The 22405-nt window shown below is 36.3% G+C and overlaps 1 protein-coding gene across 9 annotated transcripts; it reads left to right on the plus strand.

Moving 5' to 3' along the window:
• The first annotated feature begins 329 nt into the window (after window positions 1-329).
• Window positions 330-6898, plus strand: LOC109005464 (protein ENHANCED DISEASE RESISTANCE 2-like). 9 transcript variants are annotated; one of them, XM_018984416.2, is made up of 4 exons: window positions 330-574; window positions 1212-2299; window positions 2930-3022; window positions 3176-3536. In XM_018984416.2, exons 2-3 carry the CDS (start codon window positions 1356-1358, stop codon window positions 2970-2972), a joined length of 987 nt encoding a protein of 328 aa, XP_018839961.1. In that variant the 5' UTR covers window positions 330-574; window positions 1212-1355; the 3' UTR covers window positions 2973-3022; window positions 3176-3536. The 9 variants fall into 9 exon arrangements, with proteins under 9 accessions (XP_018839961.1, XP_018839960.1, XP_018839963.1 ...); XM_018984415.2 differs by having other exon boundaries at window positions 330-506; XM_018984418.2 differs by having other exon boundaries at window positions 331-506; window positions 2948-3022.
• Window positions 6899-22405: the final 15507 nt, after the last annotated feature.

A 22405-nucleotide genomic window follows, 5' to 3' on the forward strand; every position in this document is an offset into this window, starting at 1 on the left:
TTTTTTTCTTCATTATTTTGGATGGTTTTCTTATAAGCAAGAAGGATAAAAAAAAATATATATCAGCATCTTGATTTCTTGCTTGGGTCACAAATCACAATCTTTCTTCAAACGTAAAGAGAGAGAGAGAGAGAAGCAAAGGGGGGAAAAGATGTAGCGTGAGTCGCACCTTGGGGGCAAAAATGTAATCTAAAGAGTAGGAGCTCTACAGCTCTATGATATTTGAAATCTGCAAGCTACATGATTGGTCAAAACGGCAAGTCTATCACCCGCAACCGGTTTAGCAATTACTGCTACTTCGCACTTCAAAACTCCTTACCATTGAATCCTCCACTATCTTGACCAGTTGCCAGTCAAACCTCGAGAAGAGGGAAGTGCTTGAAGGGAAGGCTCTCGTTTAAAGCTTCTTTGAATTAGGCTTATTCAATAAGCCCCTTATTTTCCGCTCTATACAATTAGGGTTTCCACAACCTCAGGTTTCCTGAGCAATTTCTCAACAATTCAAGGTTAGGGATTTGTGCTCTCTTTGATTTTCCATAATCCGTTCACACATATTTCTATCTTTATCAATCAGGTAAGTTTTAAGGGGTTTTAATGGGTTCCTTGCGTAGGTCATGTTGAATGTAAGTATGCATATATATAGAGTTTATATGATCCATAAAGGTCGTGCATATTTTTGCGGATTGTTTACTACTATTTGGCTCTACGGTTTTCTTGTTTATTCAAGCTTCTTTTGTTTTCAAAGCAATTAATATATTCCTGAGAAAAACAATCTTTCAAGGCTTAAGAGAAGATTCATGTTTTTCGAACCTAACCATACAGGCATGGCAAGTTAGGTCTGAGTTGGCTGGCATTGCGAGGGTATGCAGAAGGATGATTTTCTTTTGATTTTTCTCCCATGTTTGCGTTTTGGTTAGGGCAAGGTTATACGTTTATGTTCTGGCACTTTTTTGTGATATTTAATGCCATTAATTAATTAAAGACAGTTTTTAGGACAAAAATTTTGAACTTTTGATTCATTTATTTCTTGAATCTTCATGTTCCTAAGGAGTGAGACACGTGGTTAGCTGTTGGATTGTGGGTTTCACTTCAAGCTCTGAATCTGAATTTGAATTTTCTAAAGCATGATATTTGATAATTGCCCCTATAAGATAACATTTTAACAATTTGTCCACTTTATTTATCTACTTATTCTGGTTTGTATCTTATAGATTTCTAGCAAGTTTTCTAGTGTCGAGACAATCTTTAATTTTCGATTCAGACCAATCCGGATTCAGAGTCGCTGGAAGCCTTCCCGTATTGTATTGAGCTTTATTGAGTAGTTGCACGAAGGGGCACTGCAATTAGGATATCATATGGCTAGTGCTGATTGCAAGAGTGAGCTGGAATGGGTTGAGAGAGTGAGATCAGGGGGAGCTGTACCACTTCTTGAGCCTGATAACTGTCCGAATGGTTGGGCTTGCCCACCTGGAGACAATTTCATGGTCAGAGGTCCGGATTACTTTTCAACAAGAGTGAAAATTCCTGCTGGTGAATATCTTCTAAAGCCTATTGGCTTTGATTGGATTAAAAGCTCAGCAAAGATTGGGGAGGTCTTGAATCATCCAAGCAGCCAAGTTAGAAAAGTTATTGAGGATGAGTTTCCTGATGGAGATAAGCCTTTTGTTTGGGCTTTCAATCTTCAAGTCCCAAGCAAGGATAATTATAGTGCAGTGGCATATTTTGCGACAAAAGACCCTATTCCAGAGGGGTCTCTGATGGACTTGTTCTTGAAAGGTGATGATGGGTTCAGGAATTCCAGACTTAAGTTAATAGCCAACATTGTCAAGGGTCCTTGGATTGTGAGAAAAGCAGTTGGGGAGCAGGCTATATGCATAATTGGGCGTGCTCTTTCCTGTAAATACTATTTAGCAGATAATTTCATAGAAGTTGATGTGGATATTGGGTCCTCCATGGTTGCAAGTGCCATAGTTCATTTGGCGTTTGGTTACATCACAACACTTACTGTCGACCTTGCATTTCTCATTGAAAGCCAAACACAATCAGAGCTCCCAGAAAGAATATTAGGTGCTATAAGATTCTCCGAGCTGAACCCCACTTCTGCTCTGCCAATTGAACCATCATCTCATATAAATGCTGCCAATTTGCAGTCTTCTCTGCCGACACGATTATGGAAGTCAATTGGGCAGGGTTTTACACATATTCTTAATCCTAGTGCACAAGAGAGTGATTCAACTGGCTCATTACATGTTAATGGGAATGTTGATCATGAAGGTGGTATCAAAGATGCTAAGAAATGGTAAGTATTAAATGATTAACACGTTGAGAAATTCTTCAGTTTTGACTATGGGGTGGTTATTATTTGGTCCAAATTCTTTGGAAAGGTCTGCACTAGCTTAACTCTTTTATTTTTTTTTATAGTAAAAGAAATTTAATAAATATGAATTAAAAATAGGTGTTGCCTAAGTACCCTAGATTCTGATTTGTGCTTATATCAGTCATTTATTTTTGTGTGCATATATAATTTTTACGTTTTTTTTTTTATCTGGCTGCACGGAGAAACTACTACGTAAGGGGTTTGTAAATATTTGAAATAACTCGAATCAAATTTAAAATTTTGGACCAATAAATTTAACTGGAAGGCTCCCCCCCCCTCTCTCTCTTTCCCTCTCTCTCTCTCTCTCACTCTCACTCTCACTCTCAAACAACCCAATTTTGTGCCTGATCATCATGCTATATTCCAGAAACTTGCCTTTTTAAGAAATAAAGTTCATGTATGCATGTCTGATTTGCCTCTAAATTTGCAACTTCATAATATGTTTTTTTAGCATTCAATTCCTTCCGTTCATTCTCAACTCTGTTTGCTGATATCTCATGACATTTTGCCAAATCTATTCTCAATGCGTGTGCATTTCTGATTTATTACCAGTGAAAATTACCCTTCCAGGCCAAATATTTCTAGGGGTGATTGACAGCACCAACAAAACTATGGCCGTTTCCTTTTTGTTGGTGAAACTTAAGGGTAACTATGTCATATCTATCGTTGCTTTTGTTGGCACAGTCTTGACTTTGAACTCATTAATGCAAAAAAGCCATTCAAATGTTTTCCCTGTGTTTATCTCCTCTCTTTTACCTGTACATTCTGTGGATAATGACATGCGATTCATATCGGCAGATCAATTGGGTGAAAGTGATGACTGAGTCTGGATTTCCTTGGTAGTTTCCAACTTTGTTGACCTGGTCTTAGCATTCACAGCGACAATTGCTTGACTTGGCCATGCCTTCTGCTCCCTCTCGCTCTCTCTCGTTTTTTAATTTCCATCTGTATATTAAGTTATATGACTAAAGGCAGTAAGGCATATATTCTTCATTAGCAGGATTTTAGGTTTATTGGTTTTAGTAATTGCCTCTATTTTTTGTAATTATAATTATTGTTTTCTGTTCAAAGCTGAAAGTACATATGAAGTGTTGTAGGTTTTTCTTTTGTGATGAACCGTATAATGTGTCAAATGTATTGATTTATTAATCTGGCTTCAGAATTCTGGTTTGTATCTTTTCACATTCAGTTAAGTTTATCCGCTTCTCTCATGAAATAGAAGCTTTACTACGGAATTTGTTTAAGCTGCTGCTTACCTATTTTGACATTTTTTTAGTTACTATGTTCAGTTTTGACCATGTATAAAATATGAATTCAGACCTATGTTTATAATACTATTCTTTTTGTACAAGAAATTCTCTACTATGTATTTTTTCTAAACCAGCCAGTAAAAGGCTCAAAGAGAAATTGGTAGGTGAGCATTTTGGTCCAGAATACCTCGCAATAAAAAGAACAGGTGTTCTTGGAGTATTTAAATACAATTACCACAACTTGCTCCAAGCCAGCCATGTTCTTGGATGGAAGAATTAAGAGGGCCAGTTTGGGGTCTTCTACCGCATTAAGCCCCGTTTGGTTTTACAGATAGTCTCAACTTATCTCATCTCAACGTTAAAATATCATTCAAATGAAAATATTTTTCAATTTCAAATTATTAATTTTTTCATCAAATTATTACATAATCATTATAACTTTTCTAAATTATTAAAAAAAATTAATTTTTTTAAATTTTAAAACAAAAATTATATTCTTAACAATATTTTAGTTTTTATAATATTTTTATTTATTTTTTTTTTCTCATTGTTCAAAATTCTATAAAATATTTTAATTTAAATTATTTTACTATTATTTATAGATTTTTCATTCCATCTTTGTATCCAAGTGAGGGCAAAAGCAGCTGGAGCAAGGAATGGCGCAATTTCTAATAAAAGCCGTTTCTAACCTTGCGCCTATTGCCCTTGAACATAGAAGCAAGCGGCCTGGCCTATTCCAAACCATTTCACTTCGAGGCATTATGGTTAGTGTTTCCCCAACCTTTCGCCTATGTAAGAAAATTGAAGCAACTCGAGCATTACTGAGGAAATATAATAAACCGGCGTGGGGAACCGCGTCTCATGTGGCAAAATGAATACGACACTATTTTCCCAACTTCATTAGTCTTCCCCTTTTCATTTTCGTCTAAGAGTTTTCTCCCATCTTTTTCATCTTCACTCCATCTTCCCCTTTCCCCCCATTTCCAACCTCCCTTCCATCTTCAAGCATTTATCTTCCACCATCCCCACTCGAAATCTACTACCATCCCCACACGAAGACCGATGACGAAGGACCTTCTTTGGCCAATTTTTCTCTTCTCCCGAAAGCCCCACCTTCCAACGAAACCAAGATACTCCGAGCTTCCCTTCGATCCTCTACCTCCCCCTTCGAAGCCGAAGACACTGAAGATCTCCCTCCCCGTTTGAAGCCGAAAGACACTGAAACTCTGCCTCCCCCTTCGTCGCCGAAAGAAACCCTAACCAAGCTCTGTATTTCTCCCTCCCTTTTCCTTCTTTTTCATAGAAATCTTCCTTGGTGTAGGATATCTCAGATGCTCAATGGAGGAACTTTGGTGGTCAATAAGTCAACAACTTATTTTGGTTTAAGAGAGAGGCGGGTGTCCATTGTTTGGCTTGGTATGTGTTTTTTATTATAACTCAACTCAGTTCTTGAACAATATTTTTAAGATGTTCATTGTTTGGCTTGGTATGTGCTTTTCATTATAACTCTACTCAGTTCTAGAACAATATTTTTAACACTTTGTGATCCATGGCGTTTCTCGAATCTTCATAGATTTTTAATTCCTTCTTTATTTTTGTTTGCCTTGCTTATTTTCTGCTCTGCAACATCCTATTCATCCTATTGAGTAGACCCGAGTAATTATTTTCTAGTAAAGGTTCGTTTCATGCAAGTTTGTGTAAATCTTGTAGCAAATAGTGCAATTAATAAGGAAATTATTCTACTTATAGGAAATTATTCTTCTTTATGTTCATGGATTAATTACACTGAGATTTAATATTGAAAACCTAGTAAAATTCCAAGATTAAAATTATTTTTATTTCTACTCTTTATCTACAGATACTTGAGAAGGTAAAACTAGCGTATGACATTCCTATAGTGACTGATGTCCACGAAGCTATCCAAGCAAGCTTTTGTTTTCTAGTGGTAGCCTTGTTCCTTCTGTTTTATTTCTACCTAGATATCTCTTTACATATGGCGGCAACCATATTTGTTGACGGGATGTATACTATTATTCAATCAATATTGGATAATAATTTGGCATAATATCCAAATTCATCCTAATTATTTGCTGCTTTCACGATGAGGTGTTTATATGTATTTCATGATCTTTTTCTAAGCAAATGATAATAGCCATCTTATGATTTTTTGGGGATGATAAGAGTGAATTGCATGTTTCTTTACTGGATTAGTTGTGTACCTCAGAAGTATTTGTGCTTGTATACCTGTATGACTAAGTCTATGCATCTATTTGTGTAAAATGAGGAAAAAAATAGTTGTGACCAATTTTGTATTGTACTTCAATAGTAGGAAATCTTGATTTTGGATTTGTGCAATATCCACCATTAGAAATTCTAAGAAAAACATCAAAATTGGATCATATGTGGTACTAGTAGTACTTCTATTATAGTGTCTAATTTTGACTCATGATGTACTTCAAATTGTCCCTAAATCTGCATGCAGTACTGTGAATGTTCCAATGATTAAAGATCGAGTTAAGATAGATTGAACAATTCCTAAAGAGAAAAGACATGATATTATAGGAAATATCATAATTTATCTTGCTTACAACAATGAAGACAGACATGGTATCTTTAAGACAACCATGCCCATGCATATATATATATGGTTTTGTCCTGGAGATTTGACTCAAGAGAGAGATGGGCCAGCAGGGAGAGATCATGATCACTTGCTACCTTATCAATATTAATATCAAATTTCAAACGTGTAGACTTATATGATTGCCACATGCCCTATGTTTTACACAACCTTCAGATTTCCACATGCCCTATGTTTTACATTATTAACTATACATTATTTGATTTTTTTATTTTTGCTTTACAATTGGTCTATTTAGCAGATAGTAATCAAGAGAATGAGCACTAACTTCAAGAAAGAAACAATGACCTGTTACATAAGGAGAAAGAGTTTGAGAAGAAACTCGACGATATCGAGAAGAGGGAGATTGAGCTCCGCAAGAGAGCGGCTGAGATCAAGAAGAGAGAGTTGGTGGTTTTGGAGCAACAACTTGAAATAAGGCGTTCACGCACACTACTCTGGCTGTATTGGGCTTTTGTAGTTGTTGTGTCATGTTACTTAGTAGTATCTAAGTGATTTCGGAACTTGGTATATGTTGTTTGGTATTTGACAATATTTGATAGTATCTAAGTTATTAATAGATCGAAACTTAAGTCTATATTTTTGAAAAATGTATAACTTAAGTCCGTTTATTGGTTTGTAAATCCATGTTTGAAACACTTGCCCTTTTTTTTTTTTTTGGTTCTTGTCATGAGTTTCCTTTTATACTTAATCATGAAATAATAGGTGGTGATCTTGTTGTTCCAAAACCATACAAATGGGAACCTGTGCACAAATCAATGTGACTCATGTTGAACAGTGCTTTGGTAAATTTTCTGATTAATTGGGAACCTGTGCAGAAATTTGATTATGTTGAAATTATGGATGCTTGAATCAAATAAAGAGAAAATTTTCTACCATCGTCTAAAACACTCAAGGTATAAAAAGTCTCATACCATCCAAAAATAACTACAAATAAAAAGCTATCCATCCAAAAATACAAACAATTGTCCAATATAATATAGCCATTGGTTCCAATACACATTACACAGTTCCAATACAAAAAAATGGTGCATTGTCATGTGTCCACGAATTACATTCAATACATAAACCACTTCATTTTCCTACCGGTTGTGATCCATTCAACTCAATTGCATCTGTAACAAATAATATTCAAATATTAATGTGATATCGATATTACTATTCAAATATTTTAAATTTTTGTGAACTTACATTTCTTGACTCGTAATCACTGTTTTGAGTCATGTCACATTACTCAAGCCTTTTATTTATTTTATTTTTGGGAGAATATTGAAAAGCCAAGAAAGCCTTTTATTATTGAGCTAGCTTAACATATCTAGTACAATCAATGCCTGCAAACAGCATATCCAACACTCAAACCAGATAATGCAATAGGGAGGTTCATTGTGAAAAATTCAAGCATCCCATATAGTCATGTTGATGTATTTTCTAATTGATTTTACTAGTTCTATGTCTTATAACAAAACCAGTATAATAAAGGAGATACAATTGGTACTTAAACCATCAAATAGAAGATAACATTTAAAAAAATATTTCTTGCTTCTAGGTCTCTCCCAAGTCTTACTTTTAGATCTCTCCATCCCAAAGTTCCGAAAGAGACTTTTTTTTTTTTGCTCCAGCCACTAATATTCAAATTCAAGTGGTTATTTTCATCAACAAATTTGAGCAATGCAGCAAAGATAAGATGTAATTATTCCTTAAACATAAAGGGTTCAGTAAGATTCATCTTGGACCTACATCCACATTATCAAATTGCAATTGCGTGCCTTAATGCACCCACCTACTCTGTTGTCCCCACAGGTTCTGACATTTCATTTTCTTTTAACTTTTCCAAAGCCAAAATTATTCTATCAAGTGAGTTAGAGATTCCTTTGACCTATTCGGAAATGGCCTCCTGGGCAACCCTGTAATCCCTGTGAAGAATGTAAAACCCCAAAAATGAAGCCGCTCCAGCCCCCATTAAGAACGACGCCAATCTCCTCCGAAAGAGACTTGTAAGGGCCTTCATCAGAGATTAATTCACTTGCAATACCTCCTCTGCGTTGTGGAATTCCACTTATCTTCTGCAACTCATCCGGGCTCAGTTTCCAGTCAAATATGTCTAAGTTTTCTTTCATCCTCTCTTTGTTGAAACTTTTCACAACAACACTAACCCCTTGCTCGTATACCCATCTTAAAAATCTTCACACAACAAATCAAAATCTAAATTACCATCATGCTTGAAACTAGACAGTCCTTTTCAGAGTCCTAAAACCAAAAATACCCAAAAAAAAGGAAAAAGAATGTTATATGATTTTTCTAAATTTTTGTACTGTTTTGATGGGATGCACTATGCAAACAAAACCAACAAAAAAAAGAAATGAGAAGGATAAGGTTGAGTTTGCAGAAACCATAAAGAAACCAGACCTGAGATCGAGTAGGTTTTTCTCTTCCAGACCTGAGATCGAGTAGAGTTTATCTTCCCAGACCCAAGATCGAGATCGAGTTTTTCTTCCCAGACCTAGTGGAGCATTATTTCTAGAGAAAAAAAAATGGCAGCTTTGAATTAAAGAACACCATAAATGCATTGTTCTTAGACATGAAGCCCCTTCAGATGCAAGCAAATTAGCAATAAAAAACTGGGTTGATATTTGACCATGCATCACTTCCTGAAGAAGATAAATGATATGAACCCGTGGGAATGAATTCCCTTGAACCCACAACCAATTTGAAAACTCCCCAAAAAAGCCAAAATCAAGTCAAAGGATGGAGAATCTAGACCCGATGAGAACTTGTTTCAAGAACCTAGATTATATTAAAATCTAGACCCGTTGAAGAACCCGTCTCAAGAACCCAGATTACAAAGGAGGAACGCCACAAAGGTTGTGATTTACCTTTGATAAGTTCAAAAGTTCAATTAAGAACAAGAGGAGTAAAACTCAACTCACAATGAATAAATTCATCAAATTTCATAAACTTCATAAACTTATTAGAATGAGGCTACATAGAGTATTTAAAGCAAAACCTAATGAAACCCTAGCCAAAATAAACCCCCATCTTCCAAAAGTGTCCCTAGATGAACAGTGCCGCTGCTAGAGTGCCATGCTACAGTAACTCGGGTACAGTAACCCTAACCCTAGTATAATAAAATAATAACTTTTCGAACATGCCCTTGCATAGGCCCCCTTAAGTGCTTCCCATAATAAACTCAATTATTCTAAACTAATAAAATAAGTTCTTTAAATGAATTAAATGAGTTGAAACCCTTCAAGAGCCCAAAGCTTTCAAGTCTTGTTGTTGCCCTCTTCCGTATCTGATCAAATGAATTAAAACTGGATCTTCATCCTTCAAGCCCCCATCTTGAATGTTGGGCTCTTGCTAAACTTGTCCCAAGTGGATTGCATCAATCCTTGCATTGTCTCCTTGATCTTCTTGGCCCATCTGGAAGTTGCAAATGATCTTTAAGACTAGGCCCATCTTGGTTCCCATCATTCCCCCTCTCCTCAAAAGGATTCGACCTCGAATCTCCACCTGGATCAAAGGGAAAATGGTTAGTAAGATTGAAAATAGTAGAAACATGAAACTTACCTAGAAGATCCATTAGATTTGCATTTTCATTAATTTGTTCAAGAATTTGGAATAGTCCATCCAAACTACTCCTATCGTCAACTGGTAAAGACTTTAAATCTGAAGGAGGAATTGGATTAAGTATATAGACATTTTCAATTAGTGAAAATTTAGTAGTAGCATGAACACTCCAATTATATGTAAACTCAATGAATGGCAAACAATACTTCCACAAATGTTCATGAAGCACATCTAAAGTCTTCCTTGAACCAAAATGACCACTCCAATATGCAAACTCAATGAATGACAAATGATACTCCCGCAAACGTTCATGCAACAAGTCAATGAATGGCAAATGATACTCCCATAAACGTTCATGCAACATGTCTGAAATCTTATTTTCACCAGAATGACCACTCCAATTATATGCAAACTCAATGAAACACAAATGATACTCCCGCAAACGTTCATGCAACACTTCAATGTATGGCAAATGATACTCCCATAAATGTTCATGTAATACATCAATGAATGACAAATGATACTTCCACAAACGTTCGTGCAACACGTCTTTGAATGGCAAATGATATTCCCACAAACATTCATGCAACACAACAAAATTCTTCCTTATACCAAGGTTACCCAACAAACCAGCATGTCCATCACACACAAGCAACTTACGCATAAAACTAGTAGGCACACAAAATCTATTCTTTCTAAACAAGTACCAATCTAGTTTATAGAACTTACCAAAAGATGATTTCTCACATGTTCCATACACACTAGCAAAGTCATCATCATTAGCATGCAATTCCTTATCATATTCAAGTCTCAACAATTTTGCATCTAAACTGAAGACAAGGACATACCTTCTTGCTAAAGCATCAACCACAAAATTTTCCATACCTTGTGTGTATTTGAATACATGAGGAAAAGTCTCAATACAGTCCTCCCACTTAGCATGCATTCTACTCAACAACTTACCTTGTCCCTTTAAGTGTGTCAAGGACTCATATTCTTCAAATAAAAGTCGGTTAGGAATTGTCGCACCTGGCACAAGATTAACGTAGTGCTCTATCTCCCTAATAGGTGACAAACCCCTAAACACACCTCTAGGAATCACGACCTCATATCCCTGCAACAAAGAAACAACAACACTAGGCAAAGAGTCGTTAAATTTGTTAGCATAAAAGCTGGCCTTAGCATAAAAACACACTTTTGTCTTTTTATTTCTCTCTACAATCTCTCTTTCTTTTTCCTCTTGTGACTCCACTCTTTTTTCTTGACTCTCAACCACTTCTCTATTTTCTTTTTCTCTCTCTCTTTCTTTTGATCTTTCGGCCTCATTCTCTTTTTTCCTCTCACTCTCTTTGTTCTTTTCACCCTCTGTTTTTATTTCAGTCTCCTCTTTATTTGAACTCTCGGCCTCACAATTGTTTTTCAACTCATTCTCTCTTTTTCTTGAGATTTCAGCCTCACCCAAATCTTTTCCCTTTGATGGTTCGGTCTTCCCCTTTGCTACAACTTGATCATTTTTGTCCCACTTTGGTTTCCACGGAGTACTAGAAACAAAAGTATACCTTGATGTACCCTTTCCTTTTAGCCTTCTCTCCACCTTCATAGCCATGTGCACCATGTCCTTTACCTCCTCATAATGTTGCAACTAAACTACATTGGCTATCTCCCTATTCAACCCCCTCAAAAATCTTGTCATCGTGGCCTCCCGATCCTCCACTACATTAGCCCGAATCATTGCCACCTCCATCTCCTTATGGTAGTCCTCTACACTGCTAGACCCCTGTATAAAATTTTGTAATTTTTGGTAGAGGTCTCTATAGTAGTGGCTAGGTACAAATCTCCGCCTCATGATAGCTTTCAACTCTCTTCATGTTTCTACAGGCCTCTCAAGATTCCTCCTCCTATTAGATACTAATTGATCCCACCAAATAATCGCATAATCAGTGAACTCAATTACAGCCAACTTCACCTTCTTCTCCTCAGAGTAATTATGACAATCAAATACCAACTCTATTCTTTTCTCCCACTCTAAATAAGTTCTACCTTGGAATGATGGTATTTTCATTTTGATGCTTCCAAGGTTCTTATCTACTCTATCTCGACCCCCTGAGTTTGCCCTAAGGCCTCTTCCATGCCTAACTCCTCTATGTCCACCCAATCCAACTTCAAATGTTAAGCCTTCTTCATCCTCACCAAACTCTCAATTCTTATACCCATTCTCAATTCTAGGCTCATGTCGCCTCCTATCTCTCTCACCTTGCAGATTTCTAATCATTGCTTCTTGATTATCTATACTATCCCTCACTTCACCCAACACCAAGTTCAACCGCTCAAACTGTTGTTGCATGGCTTGCAACACAAAGGATGAGTTATCTGCCACACCTTTTGGTGATGAGTCACTTCTATGAGACATCATAATATGCTGCACAAAAAGAATGTTAGTGGAAAACCTCACACACTCCCTTACGTGTTTACACTCGAATAATGGCACTCTACTCGTGTTTCACTCTTAGTGGCTTTTTCCTGATAATAGTCTCACACTCTCTTGCCTTTTACCTCAAGAGTTTTTCCACTCAAGTTCTTTAAGAACTAATTGAATACAATCGATAGAAAGCAACCTTGTTTTATCCCAACTAGTAATTAGATCCAGGAAACAAGAACAAGAGAAACATGGAAGGAATAAAAATGACATGAGAATCGAGGAAGTTATACGGAAGAAAGAGTAACAATAAGACAGGATACCAACTTTAGTGATGTATGCAGCAGCCCCTTTGATGATAAGGTTCAATCAACAAATTTCTTTCTTTCTCATTTTTGTAACTATGTAGCAACCTCTGAATATGCTACCTTTTCTTTTCTTCTTCTTCTTCTCTTTTTCTTTTTTTTTTTCGATTTTTTTTTTCTTTTCTTTTCCTTTCTTTTCTTTTCTATTCTTTTCTTTTTCCTTTCTTTTCTTTTCTTTAATTCAATCACAAACAGCAATTACTCAATTGTGAAAATCAAGCAATTGAATTCAAGCACAGAAGAATTGACAATGAAATAGAAGATAATCAATGAAACAACACTCCAAGCAGTGGAAAAACTTAGAGATGTAGAAATCCTAGAATTTTGAAACCCTAGGAGATGTAAATTTCAGCCAAACCCAAAACCCTAAGAATTTCGGCAGCCTACATTTTGTTTCTACTTTTTTATTTTTATTTTTTGGCAACCCTAGAACAATGAAGCTCTAGAATTAAATTTAAGGATGTTAGAATTAAAAGATAGAATCAGACCTGATTGGAAACCTTGCTCTGGATACCAAATGATATGAACCCGTGGGAATGAATTCCCTTGAACCCACAACCAATTTGAAAACTCCCCAAGAAAGCCAAAATCAAGTCAAAGGATGGAGAACCTAGACCCGATGAGAACTTGTTTCAAGAACCTAGATTATATTAAAATCTAGACCCGTTGAAGAACCCGTCTCAAGAACCCAGATTACAAAGGAGGAACGCCACAAAGGTTGTGATTTACCTTTGATAAGTTCAAAAGTTCAATTAAGAACAAGAGGAGTAAAACTCAACTCACAATGAATAAATTCATCAAATTTCATAAACTTCATAAACTTATTAGAATGAGGCTACATCGAGTATTTAAAGCAAAACCTAATGAAACCCTAGCCAAAATAAACCCCCATCTTCCAAAAGTGCCCCTAGATGAACAGTGCCGCGGCTAGAGTGCTGTGCTACATTAACTCGGGTACAGTAACCCTAACCCTAGTATAATAAAATAATAACTTTCCGAACATGCCCTTGCATAGGCCCCCTTAAGTGCTTCCCATAATAAACTCAATTATTCTAAACTAATAAAATAAGTTCTTTAAATGAATTAAATAAGTTGAAACCCTTCAAGAGCCCAAAGCTTTCAAGTCTTGTTGTTGCCCTCTTCCGTAGCTGATCAAATGAATTAAAACTGGATCTTCATCCTTCAAGCCCCATCTTGAATGTTGGGCTCTTGCTAAACTTGTCCCAAGTGGATTGCATCAATCCTTGCATTGTCTCCTTGATCTTCTTGGCCCATCTGGAAGTTGCAAATGATCTTTAAGACTAGGCTCATCTTGGTTCCCATCAATAAACCTCCCATTCAAATACCCAAATACAACCAAGCCAAAATATAACCTCAACAGCCAAATCCACACGGAAATCTCCCCTTCAAAATGCCCAAATACAACCAAAATATAAACTCAACAGCAAACAAAAAATGAGGGGCTGATATTTTGGATATTACCTGAAGCTAGCCACTGAGACAACACGAAGCTACACAAATGACAAGATCGATCTACCAGTTCTTCACACTCATGACAAGATCTACCTTCTTCTCCGTCAAACTGGTCGAATAGAGATGGACCACAAAAAAAAAAAAAAAAAGCATAAAACTGGCCAAACTGGTACCCTATGATTCACACATGAAGACGATGCAGTGAGGAAGGAAATGAAGCTATGATGCACACACAGGAGACCCAAAGACGACGACGATGCAGTGAGGAAACGAAGCTTCACATTTTCTACTGCTGTATTGAATTGAATTCTTCCCACCTATTTCTCGTATATTTTTCTCCTTTTTTTTTTATAAATATATCGGCTGACGTGGATAATGCCATGTCAATCGGTTACCCAAAGGTTGCATGAGCCGATGGTATATAGAAGAATTGATAAAATGTTATTATGAAAACTTGCAAGATTAAAAAAAAAAAAACTTGAAACCATGTGGAGAGGATAAAATATTACAAGTCCAAAGAGGTTTTTTAAACCCAGCTCAAGGTTGATGGTTTCATCAGGAGGAAAGAAATAGAAAAAAGAATGGGGAGACAAAAGGCTGAGGAAGGATAAGGTGTTAGGAGGAAAATGCGAGATGTGACATAAAAGAGAGGGGATGTGACATAAAGGAACAACGAGCAGAAGATAAAAGGGAGGGAACTAGACGATTTCAGGGGCTTCTGCTTCCAGACTTAAATTTCTCCTTTAGCTTCTTCAACCTCACGACTAGAGCACCAGCGACATGATCTCTTCCAAAAAATAGATCCTTGATCTCCATTGTACAACGAGGATGAGAGACCATGAGAGCTTGTAAAACAACCATATTATAGTGGATTCTCCCCTCCCCAAACCTTCGTGGATATAGGCATTATGCTGAATCACGTAAATTTGTATTTTTGTATTTTTTATTTTTCCTGTATTTATTTCTTGTTCATTGTCATGGATGTTTGCACGGACACCTTATAGCCGCACTGGACCATCGCCAGGATCTCCACACTACACCGATCAAGGCCTGAATCATCAAAGTGGGCCGAGAATGACACTTTCTCCCCTTCCGACTATTGTGCGATATTTAGTCATTAACACCATGTTTTGGGGCATTCAATTAAATTAATGGCAGTTTGCTTTGGTGCATTCAGTTACCACAATAACAGATAGGGTTATTGGCCTTATCTCATGCATGTCGTTCTCACACCAGAGAATCAAAGTAAGATCATAGCCCTCTCTTGATCTCGAGCTTCATATTTTCATGCACATACTATTAAAATAAATCCAGAAAACTCCCATTATCTACAAGAGAGTTGTAGTTGGCTATTGCAAAAGTTACTATCAAGGCATTGCCATGAAGATGTTGCCCTCCAAAGTCGATATCTTCTTCAGTAAAAATGTACACCGAGATCATATTTTCGAAGCCATTTTATGCCTGAACGTGTGCCCAACACTAGCCACAGAAATGAGTCAGAAATTGCATTCCAAATTCATCGTATCATTCGAGAAACTTGAGATAAAGATTCCCTAACCATCTCTAACTGACCAAGTCTAGTTCCGAGGAAGAGCATCAAACTCTTCATTCATGGTGGCTTGCCAAGTTGGGTCTTTGACTGCATAAGTAAAGCATATCGGTTCAATAGGAGCATCTTGTGGGTGTTGTAAGGCCACAAGTTGGGCCAATAAGCAGATCCGAAATTTTTTAAAAAGGAGTAATCTGGCTTCATGGAACAAGCACTTAAAGGGAGATTTATGAGAAAATAGGCTGTTTGAAATGCACGGTACAAATAGATTTTGAGTGTTCAATTGTGATGTACTTACGCTGATTAGAGAAACATAGTGAGTATGTGATAAAAAGGGACAAACTATGTCCAAGAGAGGCTCTCAACAAGCTGTAAATGGGATGGGAGGGGATGAATTGACATATAAGCGCCCAAACTACATTCTACTCTCAAACAAACTGGTAGTCCAAAGTAATATATATGTTTGCACTTAGAATGAGATACTACATCGTTGGACATAAAGATTGCACTTTAATTATCACAAAGCAAAGTGGTGTGATGTTTAAGGTGAATATGAAGATTCTGTAGTAGGTTAAGCATCCAAACGACCTATGTTGAACTAAGAGCCAGGGACACATATTCAAATTCTGCACTTGATCTTGGAATTGTAGGCTGCTATTGTACACTCTATGAGATCATATTGGAACCTAAATAGTTAGCATAACCAGACATGAATTAGCGAGTACCTGGATAGCTTGCCGAATTTGCATCAAAGTAGATAGGAGTTCTTGAGAACTTTGAGAAAAAATGTTGAAGTGGAAATGTAGTATGCCTTTGATAAATCTAATATTCTCTTAACGGCAGGAAAATTATCTTTAGTTGGAGCATGCATGAACTAACACAATGTGTTAACAAAGTATGAGAGTTCTAGCCATGTGAAACCAAGCTACATAGAGCTCCAACAAGGGATCGATACAAGGTGGGGTCCTAGAAAGGTTTACCTACACTATAGGTTCACCGTCCAACAACCATTAGAGTGGAAACTGGTTTGCTATCAACCAATTAGCATGAGAAAGTAGATCAAGGAAATACTTTTTTTTTTATAGGAAAATATTTGCATTTCATATTGAAACCAACCAACAATTACTGATAAAGTTTATCCAGCCAAATAGCATGGCTTACATGAAGGGGCACAAAACTCTGCCACCATACTTCAATATTAGTAATGTTCCAAAGCATGGTTTTTGCAAGTCTATGGGCTGCCTCATTGCCAATCTGTTCACATGTTGTGCTTTGCATTCCTTTAAACACTGCATCAATATTTTGGTTTCTTGCATAAGTGTAGCAGTCCGCTAGAAATTCACTGGTGGAATTTCTATTGACTTTAGGAACTTCGTAAAAACCCCATAAGTTCTTATGAATAGACCAATCGCACAGGTTTTAGTCTGTAAACAAGTCAATGTTTCCCCCTCTAGAAGTCTAAAGTCGTGCAAGAAACATTTCACTCTCTTTCATCACTTTTTCACCCCGTTCTTAGAGAGAAACTCAGAAGAGCTCTCTCTCGGGCAGATTTCTGAGTCTTTTTGCTTGGAGATTTTTGACCCTTTGTAAGTATTTTCGCACAATGACTCATTCATAAAAGTTGTTCATCTTTGAGTTTCCGTGGATATCTTATTAGTCTCATTTCATACTCATTTGATCGGTCAAAAGTATTTTTAATTATGGAAAGGTCATTCTGGGAATGAAACTGGAGAGTATGTTATGCTTTGGAATTTTTTACCAAGCTAATGGACATATCTTGGTTCGAAAATTTAATGGAGTGTTGTTAGCATGTGTTTATGAATGTTCATTAATTTTTTATTGCATGAATAAAAATTTTGATGATAGATTTCCTCAGATCTAGAAACTTGAAAACTGGAAGTGGGAAAACAGTTTTTGTTTTGAGAAATTTTGAATATTTTGTGGTTTAATCTTACTCCAAAGGTTTTGATATTTTTATGTGATGATCTTAAGCCTCTTATATACATGTTTTGATATTATTTTGAAGATATTTAATATTAGTTTTAAAGATATGATTTTTCTATGCAAGAGGATTTTGGTTAGGCCTAAAATTTGATCTTTTTGGATTAGATCCATGTTTTATTGTTTAGCCATGTGATTTTAAGTTTGATGTTGGATCTTTTTTAGGATACATTTTTAAATGAAGTGATGTTTTAGTTTGAAGATTACATGTCTTTAAGCATGGATCAAGAGATTGATCAAAGTTAGTTGAGAGGAAAGTTTCTGTTTTTGAACTAAGTTTAAAATCAAAAACTCCAAGTGTTATTTTGTGATTTTTGGTGACTTTTGTTTGATCATTTAAAGCATGGTTGCTCTTTGGATGATGTTATGAATATTTTAGAAGTAAGATTTATTTTTTGGAATTCTTGGAGATGTTTTGAATAAGATCAAAACTTGTGATTCAAAAGTTTATTTTTAGTTAAAAAGTTTGGATCTTTTAACTAAACAGTTTTGAGTTGATGATTAGTAAGTTCTTGTTGGATGTTTTAAATATGTTTTTAAACTTAGGATAGAAAGAAATTTGTTGTAAAAATTAGGTTTGATCATGAGTTTTGAAATTAGAAGAAATGCGACAAAAATCAAGGAGAAAAATCCTATGGATGTTTCGGCCATAGTGTGTTTTCCATAGTTTGATATGAACCCGCGGTAATGAAATCCCTTTAACCCACAGTCAATTTGAAAACTCCCCAAGAAAGCCAAAAATGAAGTCAATGGATGAAGAACCTAGACCCGATGAGAACTCGTTTCAAGAACCTAGATTATATTAAAACAAGAGGAGTAAAACTCAACTCATAATGAATAAATTCATCAAATTTCATAAACTTCATAAACTTCTGAAAATGAGGCTACAAAGAGTATTTAAACCAAAACCTAATTAAAACCCTATATAAAATAAAACCCCATCTTCCAAAAATACCCCCGAGTGAACAGTGCTGCGGCTACAGTACGGCGCTATAGTAACCCTAACTCTAGTTCAATAAAATAATAAATTTTCCAACATGCCCTTACATAGGCATAAATCCATTTATTCTAAGCAAATAAAATAGGTCCTTGAAATTAATTAAATAAGTTGAAAGCCTTCAAGTGTCCAAAGCCTATAAGTCATGTTGTTGCCCTTTCCATAGCTTATGAAATGAATCAAAGCGTAATCTTCATCGTTTAAGCCCTTGAACTTGTATTTGGCCCATCTGGAACTTGCAACATATCTTTAAGACTAGGCCCACCTTGGTTCCCATCATAGTTGTTATTTGTTTTAAATTTTTATAAGTTGATATTTGAGTTTAGGACATAATTTACATGAGGAATGTAAATTTTAGAAATTTTTGGAGTTAGGATGTGATATCCTTAAGTTAGGGGTAACATGATCATTTTTCTACACGTAGAGGGTAAAATGGTAAGTTAAGTTAGCTTGTTTTCATGTTTCTAATTGTTAGTAATTAAATTTCTAACTTTTAGAATACCCTCTTACAGTTCCTCGTGTTTCGCGCTTTATTCTTGTAGAATGCAATTCTCTAGGTAAATTAGCTCTTAACTTACTATTAGTTTACTATGTATGTGTGATGGGTAAGAAAACTATAGTTTATGTTCGTATGTTTTTATAAATGCCATGTCATTACATGTTTATCTGTTACACAATCTATTCTGTCACGTATTGCTATAAGTTGCAAGTATGTCATGTTACGTTATGCCATCTGTTATATGTATGCCATGTTAGATAATATTCACTGTTACATGTATGCCATGTCACATAATATTCACTATTACATGTTATGCCGTGTTATAAAATGCTGTCGGTCACATGTTATGTCATGCTACAAAATATTTTCTGTCAAGTACGTCATGTCTTTCGACTTACGTTCATGCATGTCTTCGTACGGTTAAGTTGTTGTTCAGTTCATGGTTGTTTAATTATGGTAACCCCATGAGATAAGAATACGCTATCATGGTAGTCCCATGAGATAAGAATACTCAATCATGGTAACCCCATGAGATAAGAATACTCAATCATGATAACATGGTAACCCCATGAGATAAGAATACGCTATCATGGTAATCTCATGAGATAAGAATACTCAATCATGGTAACCCCATGATATAAGATTACGCAATCATGGTAACCCCATAAGGTAAGGCTACTCTATCATGGTGACCCCATGAGACAAGAATATGTTTCAAGTTCATGTTTATGTCATGTTATGTTAAGGTTCATGTTATTATGTTCAAGTTCACGTTCATGTTATGTATGTTCACATTCATGCTATGTTTCAAGTTCATATTATGTTTCAAGTTCACATTCATGTCAGGTTATGTTCACGTTCATGTTATGTTCAAGTTCACGTTCATGTTATGTCATGTTCACGTTCACATTATGTTTCAAGTTCACGTTTATGTTATGTTATGCTCAAGTTCATGTTATGTTCAAGTTCATGTTCAAATTATGTATGTTCACGTTCATGCTATGTTTCAAGTCCATGTTATGTTTCAAGTTCACGTTCATGCTATGTTGCTAGTCCATGTTATGTTTCAATTTCACGTTCATGCTATGTTGCTAGTCCATGTTATGTTTTAAGTTCACGTACATGTCATGTCACGTCAAGTTAAGTTTCAGTTTCAGTTCAAGTTATATCATTTGTCATACTATATGTCAAATTATGCTATGCTTACTTACGACTTTGATTATGCATTTTTGCTTTTACTGCCATGCATGCATCATTAACCTATGTGAAAGTTTCTTGTTAACTTGCTGAGATTTGTAATCAAATCTCACCGTGGTAGTCCCAACTACCATTTCACCCGAATGGTAGGCGATGTGTCAGGATTAGAGTAGGGAGCAGACACTGGCAGACTGGAGGAGGTTGACTAGACGTTGTAGACACAACGCAAAGCTTGCAACCTCCATAATTAAGTCTTTGGATAGTATTTCGGCATCGTTAGTCAAGTTATGCGAGTTACTCAACGAACTAGCCCAATAGTGTATTTTGGCAATGTAATTATGGAGTCAGGTCTCCGTTGTTTTGAGATTATAGTATTCTGAGACCCGTGATGTAATCGTGGATATTCATTTTGTTAAGTATGCATGGATTATGTTTTAACTATTTGGGATATTATATGTTTGGTGCATAATATTGTTCAAGAAAAAAAAATTATCCTATGCAAATATTGCACATAATGCTAGATGCATGTTAGGAATATTTCATCTTATATGTCATGAACGGGGACAGGTAACCTTGTGTTGCATATCCCGATACTTCAGATGTCCGTCCGATCCCAAGCGGAATCTGGGGGCATCACAATAAGTGTTCTTTGAGGGGTGTAAGAATCACTACCATTTTGAATTTCTTCAACCATCATCAGACAATCACTCTCTAGGATCATATTTTTTATTTCCATATTCACACACAGCTGTAGTCGTCTGAACATAGCTAAGATTTCGGTGGATGCTGGTTCTGGGACCTCCTCCTCCAACTTGCTAGTAGCCATCACCACATCACCCTTTGAATCTCTCAAAATAACTCCCACTCCAACCTTCTTCTGATCATAGAATATGGCCCATCAACATTTAACTTTAAGTAGCTTACTGGTGGGGAAGACCACTTACAATCAGATTTTTGTCGGACCCCTTGTATCTACTTCAATGGATTAGACATACGTCTCTTTGATAAAACAGACCCAATCACCTGTTGTGGATGCAAACAAACTTGATCATGCACCATCTTATTTCTTCTGAACCAGAATCCCCAAGCCATCAAAATAAACTCTGTCAGCTTCTCACTGGTACCATGTTCCTTGCTAGTCATTGCCACTTGTTTAAAGATTTGTTCTAATCAATCTTTTGAATAGCAGGAAAATATTTAACCCAGTAATCATAAATTGAAGGGAAAAATAGCAAGGCATGTGGCAGATCTTCCCACTGGTTTTTGCATAAAATACATTGGCCATCCACATTGATCTGTTTTCTTCTCAGATTGTCATTTGTAGGTAGTCCCTCCCTACATTCTCTCAAAGCAAAGATTTTAACTTTTTTTGGAACCCTTAGCTTCCAAAGAGCAGACCAAAAGGATTTTTGTAAACCAGTTGTCAAGGATTCCCCCATTTATCTGAGTTGTGCAGCTTTTAAAAAATCTATAAGTACTCTTCACACTGAACTTACCACTTTTCGCATGATTCCAAATCCATTTATCAACCCCATTACTAGTACTTGGATTTAGCTTCAAGATTTCTTCAACAATCTTTGGATTGACTAGAGCTCTAACCTTGCTAACATCCCACCATTTTGTACCACTGTCAGTCAGACTTGCCACCTTCCCATCAATTAATGCAGACTCTCCATTATGCAGCATGCTCCTACTGTCAATCTCAGTTTCTAGGTTTTGAAAGCCTAGGATCCAAGAATCCTTCATATTATGTATAGAAAGGCTATCTCCTACACTCCACCAGCCCCCTTTAACCAAAAGATTCTTTGCTTCCCAAATCCCTCTCCAAGCATAAGAAGGGTTCATACCTAATGGATCATCCAGCAAGTTTCTTGTTGGGAAGTATTTAGCCCTATAAATATTATAGAAAAGGCTATCTATGACTTGCAACAGCCTCCAGCCTTACTTTGACAAGAATGCCATGTTAAACACTCTCAAATCCTTGAATCTCAGCCCTCCACAAAACTTTGATTCGCACATTTTTGCCTAGCTGACCTAATGCACTTTCCTCTCCTCTTTCTTCTGACCCCACCAAAA

Source organism: Juglans regia, chromosome 7 (assembly GCF_001411555.2).
Source record: "Juglans regia cultivar Chandler chromosome 7, Walnut 2.0, whole genome shotgun sequence".
In the NCBI taxonomy this organism is placed as follows: Eukaryota; Viridiplantae; Streptophyta; class Magnoliopsida; order Fagales; family Juglandaceae; genus Juglans; species Juglans regia.

Bases quoted from the DNA above. Each gene is read 5' to 3' on its own strand.
- LOC109005464 (XM_018984416.2), top strand. From the start codon at position 1,356: ATGGCTAGTGCTGATTGCAAGAGTGAGCTGGAATGGGTTGAGAGAGTG. The intron at 2,300-2,929 runs GTAAGTATTAAA...ATTTATTACCAG, and splicing joins ATCAAAGATGCTAAGAAATG to TGAAAATTACCCTTCCAGGC.